At 40.8% G+C, this 15,289-nt stretch overlaps 1 protein-coding gene across 2 annotated transcripts in view; it reads right to left on the bottom strand.

Moving 5' to 3' along the window:
* Positions 1-15,289, bottom strand: part of SNX5 (sorting nexin 5) — an 83,462-nt gene that overhangs the window by 24,576 nt on the left and 43,597 nt on the right. For both annotated transcript variants that reach the window (XM_030196257.1, XM_030196258.1), the window contains exons 5-7: positions 14,395-14,518; positions 1,845-1,940; positions 1,623-1,728 (exon numbers count right to left, since the gene is read on the bottom strand). In XM_030196257.1, the coding sequence (XP_030052117.1) occupies positions 1,623-1,728; positions 1,845-1,940; positions 14,395-14,518 (326 nt within the window). The remainder of the gene's footprint in view (positions 1-1,622; positions 1,729-1,844; positions 1,941-14,394; positions 14,519-15,289) is intronic.

The following is a 15,289-nucleotide window of genomic DNA, read 5'->3' as shown; positions in this document are numbered from 1 at the left end:
AGCATGTGGCTCTTACCGGCAGCTCTTTTTTTTTTTTTAGTGCTCAGAACTGCTGGGGAAAGATCCTTAGGGAGGTAGCGAGTCAGGCAGGTGGACGGGTAAGAAAAGAAGTGAATAGGGGGTTGGCGCCAGCGGGGAGAGGAAGATACAATTTTTCTTTCTAGTGCTCAGAACCGCTGGGGAAGGAGCCACGGCTTTGAACCGTGGGGGGGGGGGGGGGGGGGCACGGAAGGTGGGGGAGCCCAAGGAGGTTAGACTAAGAACAGGAGACCTGTGAAGATGTGATTTCATGTGCCTTTAATGAAAGGCGAGTTTAATAGTTTAATTTTAAATCCATTTAATTTCAATATAGTCTATCTTACTTTATAACACCAAGCTTCCTAAGGCACATTACAACAGCTGTTAAGATAAACCCATCAGGAAAAAAAAAAAAAAAAAGATATCCTCACTGAATTTGGCCATATCTATTGTATAGAACAGTGTAGAAAAATGAGCACAAAATACAGAGTTTATAACTGCCCAGCAGCCGCCCGAGATAAGTTTATTCAGCAGGAAGTAGGTCTTCAGCTGCCAGAGCTTGGGGGTCCCCACCAGCACAGGCACTTCATTTACTTTGGCGGGTGGTAGAAATTAAGTTAGGGTTTTGTTTTAGTTGAAAGGATCCGGGGGGGGGGGGGGGGGGTCCAAGATTTACCTGAAATTAAATCAGGGTTTTGTTTTAATTGGTGGAGGGGAGTGATGAAATTTTTGGTCTATCCACTTTGTTCTCGGGCCTGGCCAAAATTGGCTGTCTGGCTAAGTCACTATTATTTCCACACAAAACTCTTACTCACAACCTCTCTGGCACCAGACTAAATATAATGGTAGTCTGGTACATAGGAAAGCACTAAATTCATAGAAGATTATGGGTAACACTGGCTTTCAAATGACAAAACAAAGCCTGTTTCTTCACCAAATCTATGAAAGGTAGAGCCCCCAGTTTGAAAACAGCATTGAAATAAAACACTCACCAGAAAATCAGTGCTGTCCTCACTCTGATTTTGATATTTTGTATCTTCATTTGTTAGCCTTTTATCGATTTTACTTTTTGCACATTTCTATTTTAATAACTTTGTTGTTCATTTAACTTCTTCCTGTTCTCCTGATCCTTCTTTGGGACCTTAAACTTCACATCTTCCAACTCTGTCCTATCTTCAACATCCCAGCCCAACCTCTCCCCCTTTCCTTTTCCTCTTCACATTCCTTCCTAGTCCCGTCTCTTTTCTTCAACATCCCAGATCCCTGAAAATCTCCCAACCCCTCCTGTTTCTTCTTCTCTCCAGCCCCCTCTTCACTGATAAAACTTGATAATGGTATCAGAAAATGCTTTAACCTCACTCTCTCAGCTGATATACATGTTCCAGGTACTCTGGCACAGTGTTGGGACTCAGGAGACAAAGGGAGGAAAAAGCATTTTCTGAAAGATGCCAGTGGGGAAAACAGCAGCCATATACAGGTATTTCCAATTCTAAGGTTTGCTTCAGGCCAGAACACACTGAATGTCAGATCTTTAGATGAATGCAGTATCTCAATGGCTGAAGGCATTTACAGACCCATCAAACAGCAAAGAAAATGTCACTTACTTTTGTGAGATCGAGTCATTTTGTCTGATTTTGCACATGCATCCTTGATTCTGTTGTAGTAGTTTACAAGGAAGACCTTTTCTTGCTCAAAGAATTCGTCTACCTCCTACATGAGAAATAAAAATGAACAGAGGGGAACCCACTTCAACAATTAACTTCTGTCAACAGGTTCCCTCTAAAAGAGGAAGAGAGAACAGAGCAAGGGCCTGAAAACATCCTCACCTTGGCATTGGAAAGAAGCATTTCATCTGCACTTTTCACCACACTTTTAAAAAAGCCTCCAAACATTTCTTTGGCATTTTTCCTCCTCACACTTAGCTGAAAAAAAAGAAAAACAAGTTTCTAAATTTCATGACACACATTGATGAGCAAGTGTTCCGCGCCTTAACATTTAGGAAATCATTCCTGGAAAAGTAGATTCCAGATTCCACATCAGCACATGCAGAGGTAAGAGGACACTCAAATGTTCCCACACCAATTGGGAGGGGGGGGGGGGGGGGAAGAGTGGAAAGGAAGGAAGGAAAGAAAAAAAGAAGTAAACTATAGGAAGAGGTGAGAGAACAGGAATTCAAGTTTGGGGCAGAAAGGCAAATCTAATTATTAATATATTAAAAGGAGGAACTATTTGAGTCTCCTTACTGGATTTTTAATGGGAATCAGTTTTTCTTTCTCCTGACTGCCTGGAGTTCCTCCAGAAGAGAGCAGGAACTCCTAGTCTGTCCCTGAAGGGAGAATCTTGCGCTGGCAGGAGACTATAAAAAACAGTTTTTTTTTCACATCGTTGGTGAGGTTCCTTTCTTTTGCTACAACAGGATAACTAATGCATATGGTGGATATTTTTAATAATTTACTGTGCCATAACAATTATAAACTATACTCTCTCATGCGTTTCCATTTTGCTTTGAAAAGAAATGAACTCTGAAAAATGGTTGCTACTAAATTCATTTCAACTGTTTGGGTAATATGAAGGTAGGGACCAGTACAGGAGTGCACCCATCACTGACTCGTGCTATTTTAGCACAGCTCCCATTTTATACAAGACCTAGTTATTAATAACTGGAGTTAACAGTAAAATAACACGTCTTACCAGTAGCCCATGTTGATAACTTCCCCCCTAAGATTCTTTGCCAACAAAAGAATCCGGAAAGATAGCCATTGCTGTATAGATATTAAGAGGTTATACGATATCTGATAAGCTGATTCAGTCAATGGACACTCAGGCTGTACATCTATGTGGAAGATGTGCAGCTACGCATACCTAAACCTGACGACTAACTGTCTAACATCAATTTAAAAAATGGGCTAAAACCAACAAACTTTGACTGAACCCAAGTAAAATTGAGCTTCTATGGGTCCCTAACTCAAGTGGGCACATACCTGACATGAAAATCTCTTTTGGTAAATATCTTCCCCTCAAATCACAAGTTAGGAGTCTTGAAATCTCTCCCCCCAAATCCAAGCAACCTTTAAAAGCAGCTCCTATCACTTGCAATACCTATGCTGCCTGTCTCCTTACGTTGAGAAGGCAAGCATTGTCTCAATTGTGCATGCCATGATCAAGACTGGATTACGATAATGTACTCTACATTGGTCTGACTACAAAGGGTCTGCACCAGCTCCAATTGATTCAGAATAGGAAGACTAAAAGAAAGTTGTAAGCAACGTGACCACATCACACCATTTTTGCAAAACTTTCACTGCCTAACAGTACAATACAGGGCCAAATTTAAAACTCTTATGTTTGACCTTCAAGGCCTTTAAAGGAAATGGCTCAAAGTACCTGAAGAACTGGATCACCCTCTACACACCTCCAAGATCAGCAAGGTCTTCCCAAGCAGTATCCCTAACCACACCCTCTCCAAAGGACATCAAGTGATGTGATACTTGCAAGTGAGCCTTCTCCGGATTAGTCCCCACGTTCTGGAATGCACTCCCTGAAAGGCTTTGCTTAACACAAGACTAATACATTTCAGGAAGCAGGTGAAAGCTTGGCATTTCAACCAGGCCTTTAATAGAAGAAGCAAATGACACTGGCTGCACATACTGTAGCAGGACATGTTTACCCACCCCTATCCTAGCTAGGATAATGTTTAAGCACCTTTCTGACCTCAGTTGCAACTTTCTTTAAATTAAATCCCCTTATTTTCTTATTCTCTTATCTATCTATCTGTTCCATCTTTGCTTATACTCTAGGCTGTCTGTGAAAATGTTTTATTACGTATTGTGTTGGCATTGTAATGTAGCATACTATGCCATACTTTGTATTGTTGTCTGAATATTTTTACTGCTTTAATTGTCTATTGCTTATGTTTGACTTATTGTTGCTGTACACCGCCTTGAGTAAATTCCTTCAAAAAGGTGGTACGTAAATCCTAATAAATAAATATCTAGACATATCAGTTCCAAAACAGAATTTCAGAAAATATGTACAACTCCGAATATGAGCGTGCAAGTCTGAACGTCACATACAGATGAAGCCTATTCTAAAATGCATGAGAGAGATGGGCATCTGTGTGATGAAAACATCCAGGATGAACATCCATTTTATAAACTGAAACATCCAAATTATGAACGGGAAAGACAAGGAAGTCTGTATAGCAGCATAGGAACACCCATCTTATAAAATGGCCACACAGATGTCCATGAAGGGCAGAGTGGTAGCTTAACAGAGCAGTGGGTTGAGAATCAGGAGACCCAGGTTCAAATCTCACTTCAACTGCTTGCAATTTTTTTTTTAAGTTGTAAGCCCTCTAGGAATAGAAAAATACCTACTCTGCCTGAATGTACACTACTTGAACAGCTTTCAGGTTTGCAGGTGTCATATATTCAGGTACACTAGGTATTTTTGTGTTCCTGGAGAGCTCACAACTTAAAGAAAAAAAAAATCACAAGCAGTCAGTGAGATTTGAACCTGGGTCCCCTGATTCTCAACCCACTGCTCTATTAGGCTACCCCGTGCTCTGCATGAAGGCTCACAATAAAAAAAAAAAGTGCTGAAGTAGGATTTGAACCTAGCTCCATTGGTTCAGACCACTGCACTAACCACTAGGCTACTCCTCAGATCTGCAGGCTTCTCTATTAAATGTTTCAGGATTATAGGAAAGCTGATCTAGAGTCTTATCAGGAGAAAATTAGATCAGCGATTAACCATTCAAAAGAACTGCTTGCAAGGGTTAAGTATTTAACAGACAGGAAGAATTCTATTCCTCAAGAGGAGATACACTGTAAATATTTTTATGGTCTGTGTCCTGCAAGTGACAAGACGGATTCGGTTAAGCTTTGACTGCAACTCCAGTAGCTGGAACATACCGACAAAGCTGGGTGGACTTCTAAAGTCCATGTCCCAGAAACAACAAAGAAAAACCATGATCAAGTATATAGTATCACATTCATTGTTGATTTAATCTAGAATTGAGAATAAATGTGACTGTTGGCCAGACTGGATTGACCATTCAGGTCTTTATCTGCCATCACGTGTTATGTTACTATGTAAATAAGATTTAAACCACTCATACTCTGTCCCCTGCACCTCCCAAACGAAAACAGTTTAGGCAGCAACAATGTCACATTAATAGTGTCAAAGGCCAAGGAAGTTATCTAATTATACCCAACAATGCACCAGCTCATTCATCCCTCTATGGATCTCATCTACAGTAGACACCAAAAGTGCTTCCACACCAGTGGCGTAGCTATGTGGGGCCACGGGGGCCTGCCCCCCCCCCCCAATTTCCTCCGGGCCTCTGATTTTGCTGGCGGGGGTCCCCAACCCCCACCAGCTGAAAGCCTTGTCCAGTGCCAGTCTCCAGTGCCGCCGCATTGCCTGCCCTGCTCTCTTCCCCCTCACGTCCTGCACGCTCCTTTTAGTGAAATGGAGCATGCTCAGTTTCACTTAAGGAGCGTGCAGGACGTGAGGAGGAAGAGAGCAGGGCAGGCAACGCGGCAGCACTGGAAACTGGCACTGGACAAGGCTTCATCTGGCGGGGGCAGCAGGGCCCATAGGAATAAAATGGGCCCTACTGCAGATAGCTCTAGCTAAGCTTTAGTAAAGGCTTGCTTAGAGATGGGAATAACTAGTCAGGTAATTAAATTTGCTGATAACACAAAGTTATTCAAAGTTGTTAAATCCCAAGAGGAATGTGAAAAATTGCAAGAGGACCTTACGAGACAGGGTAATTAAATTTGCTGATAACACAAAGTTATTCAAAGTTGTTAAATCCCAAGAGGAATGTGAAAAATTGCAAGAGGACCTTACGAGACAGGGCATCCAAATGGCAGATGTTTAATGTGAGCAACTGCAAAGTGATGCATGTGGGAAAGAGGAACCCAAACCATAGCTACATGATTCAGGGTTCCACATTAGGAGTCACCACCTGGGAAAACCATCTAGGCGTCATCATTGATGATATGTTGAAACCCTCTGCAGTGGTATCTAAGCAAGCAAATAGAATGCTAGGAATTAAAAGTAACAGAAAACACAAATGATAAGTTTAAACCTTCTGCTCAGTGTGGGGCAGCCGCTAAGAAAGCAAATAGAATGTTAGGTATTAGGAAAGGAATGGAAAACAAAAATGAGGACATTATAATGCCTTTGTATTGCTCAATGGTGTGACCGCACCTTGAATATTGTGTTCAATTCTGGTCACCACATCTCAAAAAAAGATATAGTGGAATTAGAAAAGGTACAGCGAAGGGAGACGAAAATGATAAAGGGGATGAGATGACTTCCCTATGAGGAAAGGCTGAAATAGCTAGGGCTCTTCAGCTTGGAGAAAAGACAGCTGAGGGGAGAAATGATAGAGGTCTATAAAACAATGAGTGGAGTGGAACGGGTTGATGTGAATCACTTGTTTACTCTTTCCAAAAATACTAGGACTAGGGGGACCGCAATGAAGCTGCAAAGTAGTAAATTTAAAATGAATCAGAGAAAATATTTCTTCACTCAACGTGTAATTAAACTCTGGAATTCGTTACCAGAGAATGTGGTAAAAGCAGTTAGCTTAGCAGGATTTAAAAAAGGTTTGGATATCTTCCTAAAAGACAGGTCTATAAGCCATTATTAAATTGGACTTGGGAATATTCACTGCTTATTGGGGGTGTTTTCTGTAAGGTTTCAGCGTATAGCGTGCAGCTGATTCACAGCTGACGCTTACGTTATTAATCACGTAAGGGAAGCACATAGTAGTTCCGGTGCTGACCTTTTTAAATAAGAACGCCGCCGCCATTTTCACATCAAGGCAGAGCGAGCATAAGATATACCAGGAAGCTGGAACCGTAAGTCTCGAGCTTAGTTTTTTAGGAGGAAAGTATTTAGAGATCACATATGTATCAACATTTTTTTAATTTAATTTTTTTGTCATATATTGATGGCTTTGCAGGATTATCCCTTGACAAAGCAATCTGGCGAAACAGGTCCTGTCGGGATAACGAAGGTTCCTGGATGCTCCTCATTACATTCACAAGATATATAAGATAAGTCATTTTGATAATTGATTAGTGGTAGTTTAAATAGTTTTCTTCCTACCATTATAAGTGTGTGCCCTAAGTACTTTTCACATGAATATCTATTTTCATTAAAATTTGGATGGAGGGGGTAGTCAATGATTAAAGACTGTTACGGCTGACAGACAAAAGTATTTGTCATAATATACAGCCAAATCATTATCTATGAGACATCCCTAAAACTCATGTTGTATTGTACTGCGTGACACCCACTTATCTATTTTTCTACTTTTTGTATTTGTTTGCTGAGTTTTGACAACTTAACAAGTAGAACGCCTAATTCTTTTTACAGTATTTCTAGGATAAGCAGCATAAAATGTATTGTCCTGTTTTGGGATGTTGCCAGGTACTTGTGACCTAGATTGGTCATTGTTGGAAACAGGATACTGGGCTTGATGGACCTTTGGTCTGTCCCAGTATGGCAACACTTATGTACTTGTGTCACCAATTTCTTCAGTCAAATGTTTGCAACTTTCTCTTAATGTGTTTGCCCTTATAGCCTTCCCCATTCTCCTTTGTGAAGAAACTAAAGCCAAACAAACCATAAAAATACTCCAACTAAGAAAAGCCTCTCATTCAGACAAGTAAATGCTGCATCAATAAGCAGGGGGGGGGGGGGGGAATCTCACTTTAACTTTTCCTCTGCACTAATGTCATCACCATCATCCACACCTTTGTAATTGTCCACACGCTTCCTCTTTTGGCTTTGCTTTTCAAGAAATGTGTGTTCAACCCCAATCTGCTCTGAGAAGTCCTGTGCAGAGGCATAGGCTAAGGTAAATCTATTTTGCCTGAAATTTTCCACAAATGTTAATACAGCCTGTGTTTCATTTTTAAGAACATCCATTCCAACAGTGGGCCTCTGAAGGAGTTTACTTGTGCAATTGATATGAAACACATCATACCACACAATACAAATCAAAAAATGCCCTGAAAAAATCTCTTGTGCAAGGCTCTTTGCCTCTGAGGCTGTCATACAATCTCATTTCTGAACTGATAGTCTACCAGTGCTTCGAGGGCAGTGTACGTCCTTTAGGTGATATCAAAACACCTTTACACTCTCGATATGAGACTCCCAGCAAGTATCTGACAGCAGTTTGACTGTAAGCTGGTTAACATGCTGTTTAAGTACAGACCAGCATTGAGTGAAAGAACTGAAAACAAAAATACACGGTAGCACCCCAAAAAAGGTCACAGGAAACCGATGATTTAGCAGCATCGAGAATGACCAAATTCAAGCTGTGGCTGCTACAGGGCATGAACAGGGCTTTCTTGTTAGCGTCCTGCATTCATTTTTTTTATATACCTTGTCTTTTGCCCTTCATATTACTTGCATTGTCATAGCTCTGCAGCCATTAATTTTCAAGCTCTGGAGATGGGCCAAAAGAGTATCTCATAGCATCTCGCCTGTAGTAGCTTGCACAGCAAGGAATCCAGTAAAAATGCTCAGAGACTGATACACCAATAGATAAGTTCACAATTCAACAATGCGGAATGTAACTGACAGTTGCTCAGTGTGGCTGCTGTCAGGAGCTCTGTCCATGATCACACCAAAATATTGTGCATGATTAACTCTTTCAGCAATGGCTTGAAGGATGTGTTTCCCCATTCTAGCAATCGATTTGTTTTGGATATCTTTGCTGAGGTCACGACCAGCAATTTCTTTTTTTCTTAATTTGTCTTAGGTGTTTATTCATTATAGGGTCAAATTTTGCTAGCAGTTCAACTTGACCAAGGAAATTTCCATTGCTAGGGTCATGTAGTTTTTCTGTTCCACAAAACCTCATATTCTGTTGTGCCAAATGACGAAGGATCGAAATGATTCTCGCAAGAACACCTCTCCAGTAATTTCTCTCCATTGCAATTAATTCCATGTTGGCACTATTAACAGCTTTATTGCCAGAAATTCCTGCTTTTAGATTTCACCATGCATCCATATTGCATATATGTGGCAGCAAGTGTTCATGCTCTGAGAATAGGATAAATGTGTTTCCATGCATTGAAGCCATCTTTTGAACTACCATGATTACTTTTTTATTTTTTTTGGAAAACGAGTACAACAAAAGCAAAAATACTTTATCTGCTGATACTGAATACACAAGCCATGATTGGAGAACGATGTCACCCTTTCTCATTTGATGTAATAGTTCTCCTTTGAAAAAGTGTCTGGGAACAGAATCTTTACTTTTTGGAAATTCAATATCTAGTATTTGCTTAGAACCTCCTAGGTCACATCTCTGGCTGTCTGTGATTTTTTTTCAGGCCATAATGCTGAGTCATCAGTTTCTGCAATATCTGTGATCTCGCTTTGGATCAGTTTCTTCTAATTTAGCTTCATCTACCCCACTTTCAGTTCACTCTGTGGGGACAGAAAGTACACATTCCTCCCTTTCTGCCTCTTGTGGTGTAAAAATGTAGTTTATTTATATCTGCATTTGTACCCCACATTTTCCAATCAGGTAGTCGGTTCAATGTGGCCTACAAGTCATTTCAGTTAAACATGTTACAAAGTCTTTGCAAGTTGGTGCTTGTTTTGTTCAGTTTCATTTAGTGATCAGGTATCGTAGTGTGTTGGTTGTTGGTCCGCTTGATTATGTGGATTGCCTAAAGAAGGGGGCCTTACTGTGTTTTTGGAATGTTAAGTAGTTGTTGTTCACACATTTGAGGGCTTTTGGTATAGTATTCCATATCTTGGGGCAGATGTATGTGAAGTTGGTTGAGTATGAAGACTGGTATATTTAGGATAAACTTCCAAGCATTTGGCCTTTTTCTGATCTGCACAGCTTTTCTGAGCACCACTGTGTTAAGAGCGCTTCATTTCTAGCTCAGATTTTTATTCCTAAATAATAGAAATGGTATTTATTTGTTAGCAGTTTAAAATTTCAACCTTCCTTTTACTTTATTATGCTTACATTGCGAGACCACCTGAGCCAGCAAAGATAATATGGATAGAAACTGTCAGAATAATTCCACTGGTCATTTCAGCATCTACAACTCCATTCTTTCTCCTAGATCACTGTTTTTCTCATTTTTTAAATATTTATACTTCTTAACTTTAATAAAATTTTCTCTGTTGCATAGAAAACTCAAAAACTAACTTCCTGGTTTCTCCAATCTGTCCCGCAAGATATCGTTTCCATGTGAGTATCAAAATGTTCCAGGTTAGGTCACAGCAAAAGGTCATAAGTACATAAGTATTGCCACACTGGGACAGACCAAAGGTTTCCAACAGTGGCCAATCCAGGTCACAAATACCTGGCAAGATCCCAAAAAGTTCAATACATTTGATGCTGCTTATCCCAGAAATAAGCAATGGATCTTCTCCAAGTCATTTTAATAATGGTCTATGGATTTTTCCTTTAGGAAGCCGTCCAAACTTTTTAAAACCCTGCTAAGCTAACCGCCATTACCACATTCTCTGGCAACGAATTCCAGAGTTTAATTACACATTGAGTGAAAAAACATTTTCTCTGATTCGTTTTAAATTTACTACTTTGTAACTTCATTGCATGTCCCCTAGTTCTAGTATTTTTGGAAAGAGTAAACAAACGATTCACATCAACCCGTTCCACTCCCCTCATTATTTTATAGACCTCTATCATATCTGCCCTCAGCCATCTTTTCTCCAAGCTGAAGAGCCCTAGCTGCTTCAGCCTTTCCTCATAGGGAAATCTTCCCATTCCCTTTATCATTTTCGTTGCCCTTTTCTGTACCTTTTCTAAATCCACTATACCTTTTTTGAGATGCGGTGACCAGAATTGAACACAATATTCACCATGGAGCGATACAAAGGCATTATAACATCCTCATTTTTGTTTCCCATTCCTTTCCTAATAATACCTAACATTCTATTTGCTTGCTTAGCCACCGCAACAGCACACTGAGCAGAGGGTTTCAACGTATCATCAACTTCGACGTTTAAATCCCTTTCTTGGTCGGTGACTTCTAACGTGGAACCTTGCATTACATAGCTATAATTCGGGTTCCTCTTTCCCACATGCATCACGTTGCACTTGCTCACATTAAATGTCATCTGCCATTTAGACGTCCAGTCTCGTAAGGTCCTCTTGTAATTTTTCACAATCCTCTTGCGATTTAACAACTTTGAATAACTGTATTGTCAGCAAATTTAATTACCTCACTAGTTACTCCCATCTCTAGATCATTTATAAATATGTTAAAAAGCAGCGGTCCCAGCACAGACCCCTGGGAAACCCCACTATCTACCCTTCTCCATTGGTCCATCAAGCCCAGCATCCTGACCCTGATATTGACCAATCTAAATCACTAAGATGTTTCCTGTAGATTCATTCATTGTTACTCATTTCCAGTGATTGCCAAGTGACTTTCTGCTAATAATTGTTTGCAGCATTTTCCTCCATAAACTTCTCTAAACTCCTTCTAAGCCCAGATACAAACTGATGTAGATGATGCAAATGAAATGAAATCATATTCTTCTAAGAGGGAATGAAGTCTGAACTCTACACACGATTGGACAGAATCTCAGAACAGAACCTGCACATACTCTACACTCCCTCAACAATGGTGCCCAAGAACCGTAGCCTTATAACTCCCAATAGCAAAAAAAAATCAAATTGTGAGGTCACCTTTGGAACACTCTCTTTCCACTGCCAGACACTTGGGGGGCTCATTTTCAAAGCACTCAGATTTACAAAGTTCCATAGGCTACTATGGAACTTTGTAAGTCTAATTTTTTTGAAAATCCACCTCTACGTGAGATAATACAAAACCCTGAAAAAAAAAGACATTCAAAATCTGTATATCAAAATTACCACAATAACCCTATTCCCAATACTCAAACTGCAACTCACCTAATTATGAAAAGACAACATTGTAGATATTACACCAGGTCCTAGCCCACCAATACACCTATTATTAGAAAGCTATAAGCATAAGTACTTATGCTAGCAGAATCCTTTAACTTTGGTGGACCCTAAAAGCAACGCAATAAAAAGTTGGCAAACCTCTTCAATTTAAAACCGTTTGACCTGCTAGTTAAAACTATACTGGAAGCCAACAAAACCTGAGAAACACTTTCAGACAAATCCAGAGAACCAGAGCCAGATTAAGGTTAACTGATGCCCTAAGCACAGCCCAAAAATAGTGCTTAACTGACAAGACATTAAGATTGAATAAATGCTGAGAAATATCATTGAATCAAGAAGCAGGCTGAAGTAATAGGGATACTGAGAAGTAAGAGAGATTAGATAAGTCATAGGAAGGATGCATGGTGGGGAGAGGGATGGGTGAAACTATCCAGAGCAGCAAGCCATTAGACTGGTCATTGGTTTACTGCATGCTATTTTTTATCATTGAATCAAGAAGCAGGCTGAAGTAATAGGGATACTGAGAAGTAAGAGAGATTAGATAAGTCATAGGAAGGATGCATGGTGGGGAGAGGGATGGGTGAAACTATCCAGAGCAGCAAGCCATTAGACTGGTCATTGGTTTACTGCATGCTATTTTTTTATTAAAAGAATTTACAGTCCAAAACAGGAAGCTTATCCAAAGCCACCAATTTGCTGCTAGCTGCTGCATACAGGCAAACTCTGGCATTGTGCTGGCCTGGCACAGGACTTCCTTGACCTTTAGGCTTCTTCTTGCTGCTAACCGCTTGGAGACTCCTTGACTAACTGGATCTTTGGTGACTGGTGCTTCCTTTGCAGGCTGCAGCTGCTTTAGTCTGTGTGCTTTGTAGTGGGAAGCCAGGAACCAATCCAAGCAGGCTGCAGCATAGCACATACAAAAAGCACTCTGAAATCACTCCACCAACCTTTTGAACTTCCTGCTGGTCCTGTTTTGAAATTGAAAGTACTCATCCCCCCCCCACCCCCGATACACAGGTACATTGTAGTGCTATGTAGTGGAGGAGGGAGGCATGAGTACTTTCAATTTCAAAGCGGCCAGGCCCAACAGGAAGTTCAAAGGGTGTGGGAGAGGTTAGTGCCATGCCCCCCCAATCTCCTCGAAGCAACACGATCAGCGCCAACAGAACTTCTAAATTGATTTGTGCTGCTGGTATTCTGATTGCCCCCAACATCATGCTGCCCCACAGACTTTGCGCAGCATTTCTGTCGTCACTGCCAGCTGACTTGTGCTTCATGTTGCTGCTGATTGCTGCCGCGGACCAAAGGTAAAATGGGGGCCCCTTGAAGCTGTGGGGCCCAGGGTAGCTGCCCTGTTTGCCACACCCCTCCCCCCCCCCTAATGCCGACCTTAGTCAGTACACCAAACCTTCGACTCCAACTCCTAGTGATACTAGGATTTAAATTTTTTTCTTCTGGATATTTTAAAAAAACACTTAATATCACTAGAAGTATGAGTCAAAGGCCTGGTGTACCAACTCCACAGCCCTGTTTGATCCTTTGGTTTTAAAGTTGTCATCATAAACCTTAAGATGTCTATGGCTGTGGAAACTTATGACACAGCCAGTTTGCCATCAAGATAGTGAGAGCTCACTACCCTTGCTGTAACCAGATTTTTTCAATCATCTGGCACACCAGAAAAAGAATCATAGTATGGCCCAGATGCTTTCACTACAAGAACACTCCATGAACTGCACACTCGATTTTCCCTGTGCAATCACTGAGCTCATAAACCACAAGAACACTCCATGAACTGCACACTCGATTTTCCCTGTGCAATCACTGAGCTCATAAACCACAAGAACACTCCATGAACTGCACACTCGATATTCCCTGTGCAATCACTGAGCTCATAAACCAGTGCTCCAAAAGTCTTTCTTCAAAGAAACCCCATTTTAGCGGTTTCACTTGACTCCAGTCTCTACCTGTGCTCTGCAAACAGGCTTAACTTCCTATTGTGCCTCTGCTCCAGTCCAGTCCTCATTCTCCACTGAGCCGTGCAAACCGAGTTGTGGTGTTGGCTCCTGATGCTACTGCAGTGCATCAGACAACACTGCTAGCCTGCACTGCATGCACATGAGCATCTGGTTACCCATTTGGGGTCACAAGCCAGAGTTTGGAACAACTGGTATATACCTAGGGCACTAATCAACAAGCTTGCTATATATGAGAAAGAAGTTTGGCTCCCTCTTATTTTTGCAGTAAGGTTTTTACTCGATGAGATATGGCTTTTGTCTTTAAGTTCTATTATTCTGCAGCTCTATTACTGATAAAAACAAAAGCAGGAAACAAACATTCAAGGAATGTCACCCTCCAAACATGAACTTCCGTCTCGCTAGATTAAGAAAAGAAAATGAAATTAAAACAAAATAATCCAAACATCTTACGTCTTGGTCATACTCTAGGAACACATGAAAGTTGTGGTCTCTGCTGAGGATGGGGTGAGATGACAGCCGCTGCAGGAAAACTTCATGTACAGAGACAGTCTTCTTAAAGACAGCCAGGTACTCACTGAAAAGATAAGAAGCAAAGTCTCAGATGCAAGTCCACCACTCAAGGTAACTATCATTGAGGCAAAATATACAGCAGATGTGAGGGGATCTCTCACAGTAATCAATATTCAACAAGAACCACTCTTCTGTGTACCCACAAAAGAGCAGTTTATGATACTAGAGAGCAATATTCTCGCTAAGCTACAACAAAGACTGCCCACCACATCCCTAACCACCGGCATGCTGCAGTTGACCTGTGATTTGAACTATGCAAGACCCATCTGATTTGCTCAGATTGAAGTGCTTAACTTTCCTACCAGGATACAAATCTTGGTGAATAAGTGCTCAGATTATATACCAAAATAATATTCCCCTCAGATTATATACCAAAATAATATTCCCCCACTCCTTAAAGAAATTATTGAATTTTGAATTGTGTTCATATCAATTGAGGCTCATCGGTTGTCATGGTTTTTCATGGACAAGACATCTCGTATGGTGTAATCATCGCACATCGAGACACAGCTTATATGACTGCAAAATGTCCAAAATATAAGTGAATTCAAACAAACAGTGGCTCAACATTACATAAGTCTTTTTTTCCCAAATAACATAAAACTCCACTTGGGGAATGCCCGACATGGACCATGTGCCCTTCCTCAGGGAGACCACCCCCCCCCCCCCAACCAAGCAGGTCTTCAAAAATTCAAAATCAATGTCCTCAGATAATTCAGCAGCCATATAGGCATATTTTCAAAGCACTTAGCCTTCCAAAGTTCCATAGAAACCT

This window comes from Microcaecilia unicolor, chromosome 3 (assembly GCF_901765095.1).
Source record: "Microcaecilia unicolor chromosome 3, aMicUni1.1, whole genome shotgun sequence".
Lineage (NCBI taxonomy): Eukaryota > Metazoa > Chordata > Amphibia > Gymnophiona > Siphonopidae > Microcaecilia > Microcaecilia unicolor.
This window is presented reverse-complemented; position numbering and strand designations above follow the sequence as displayed.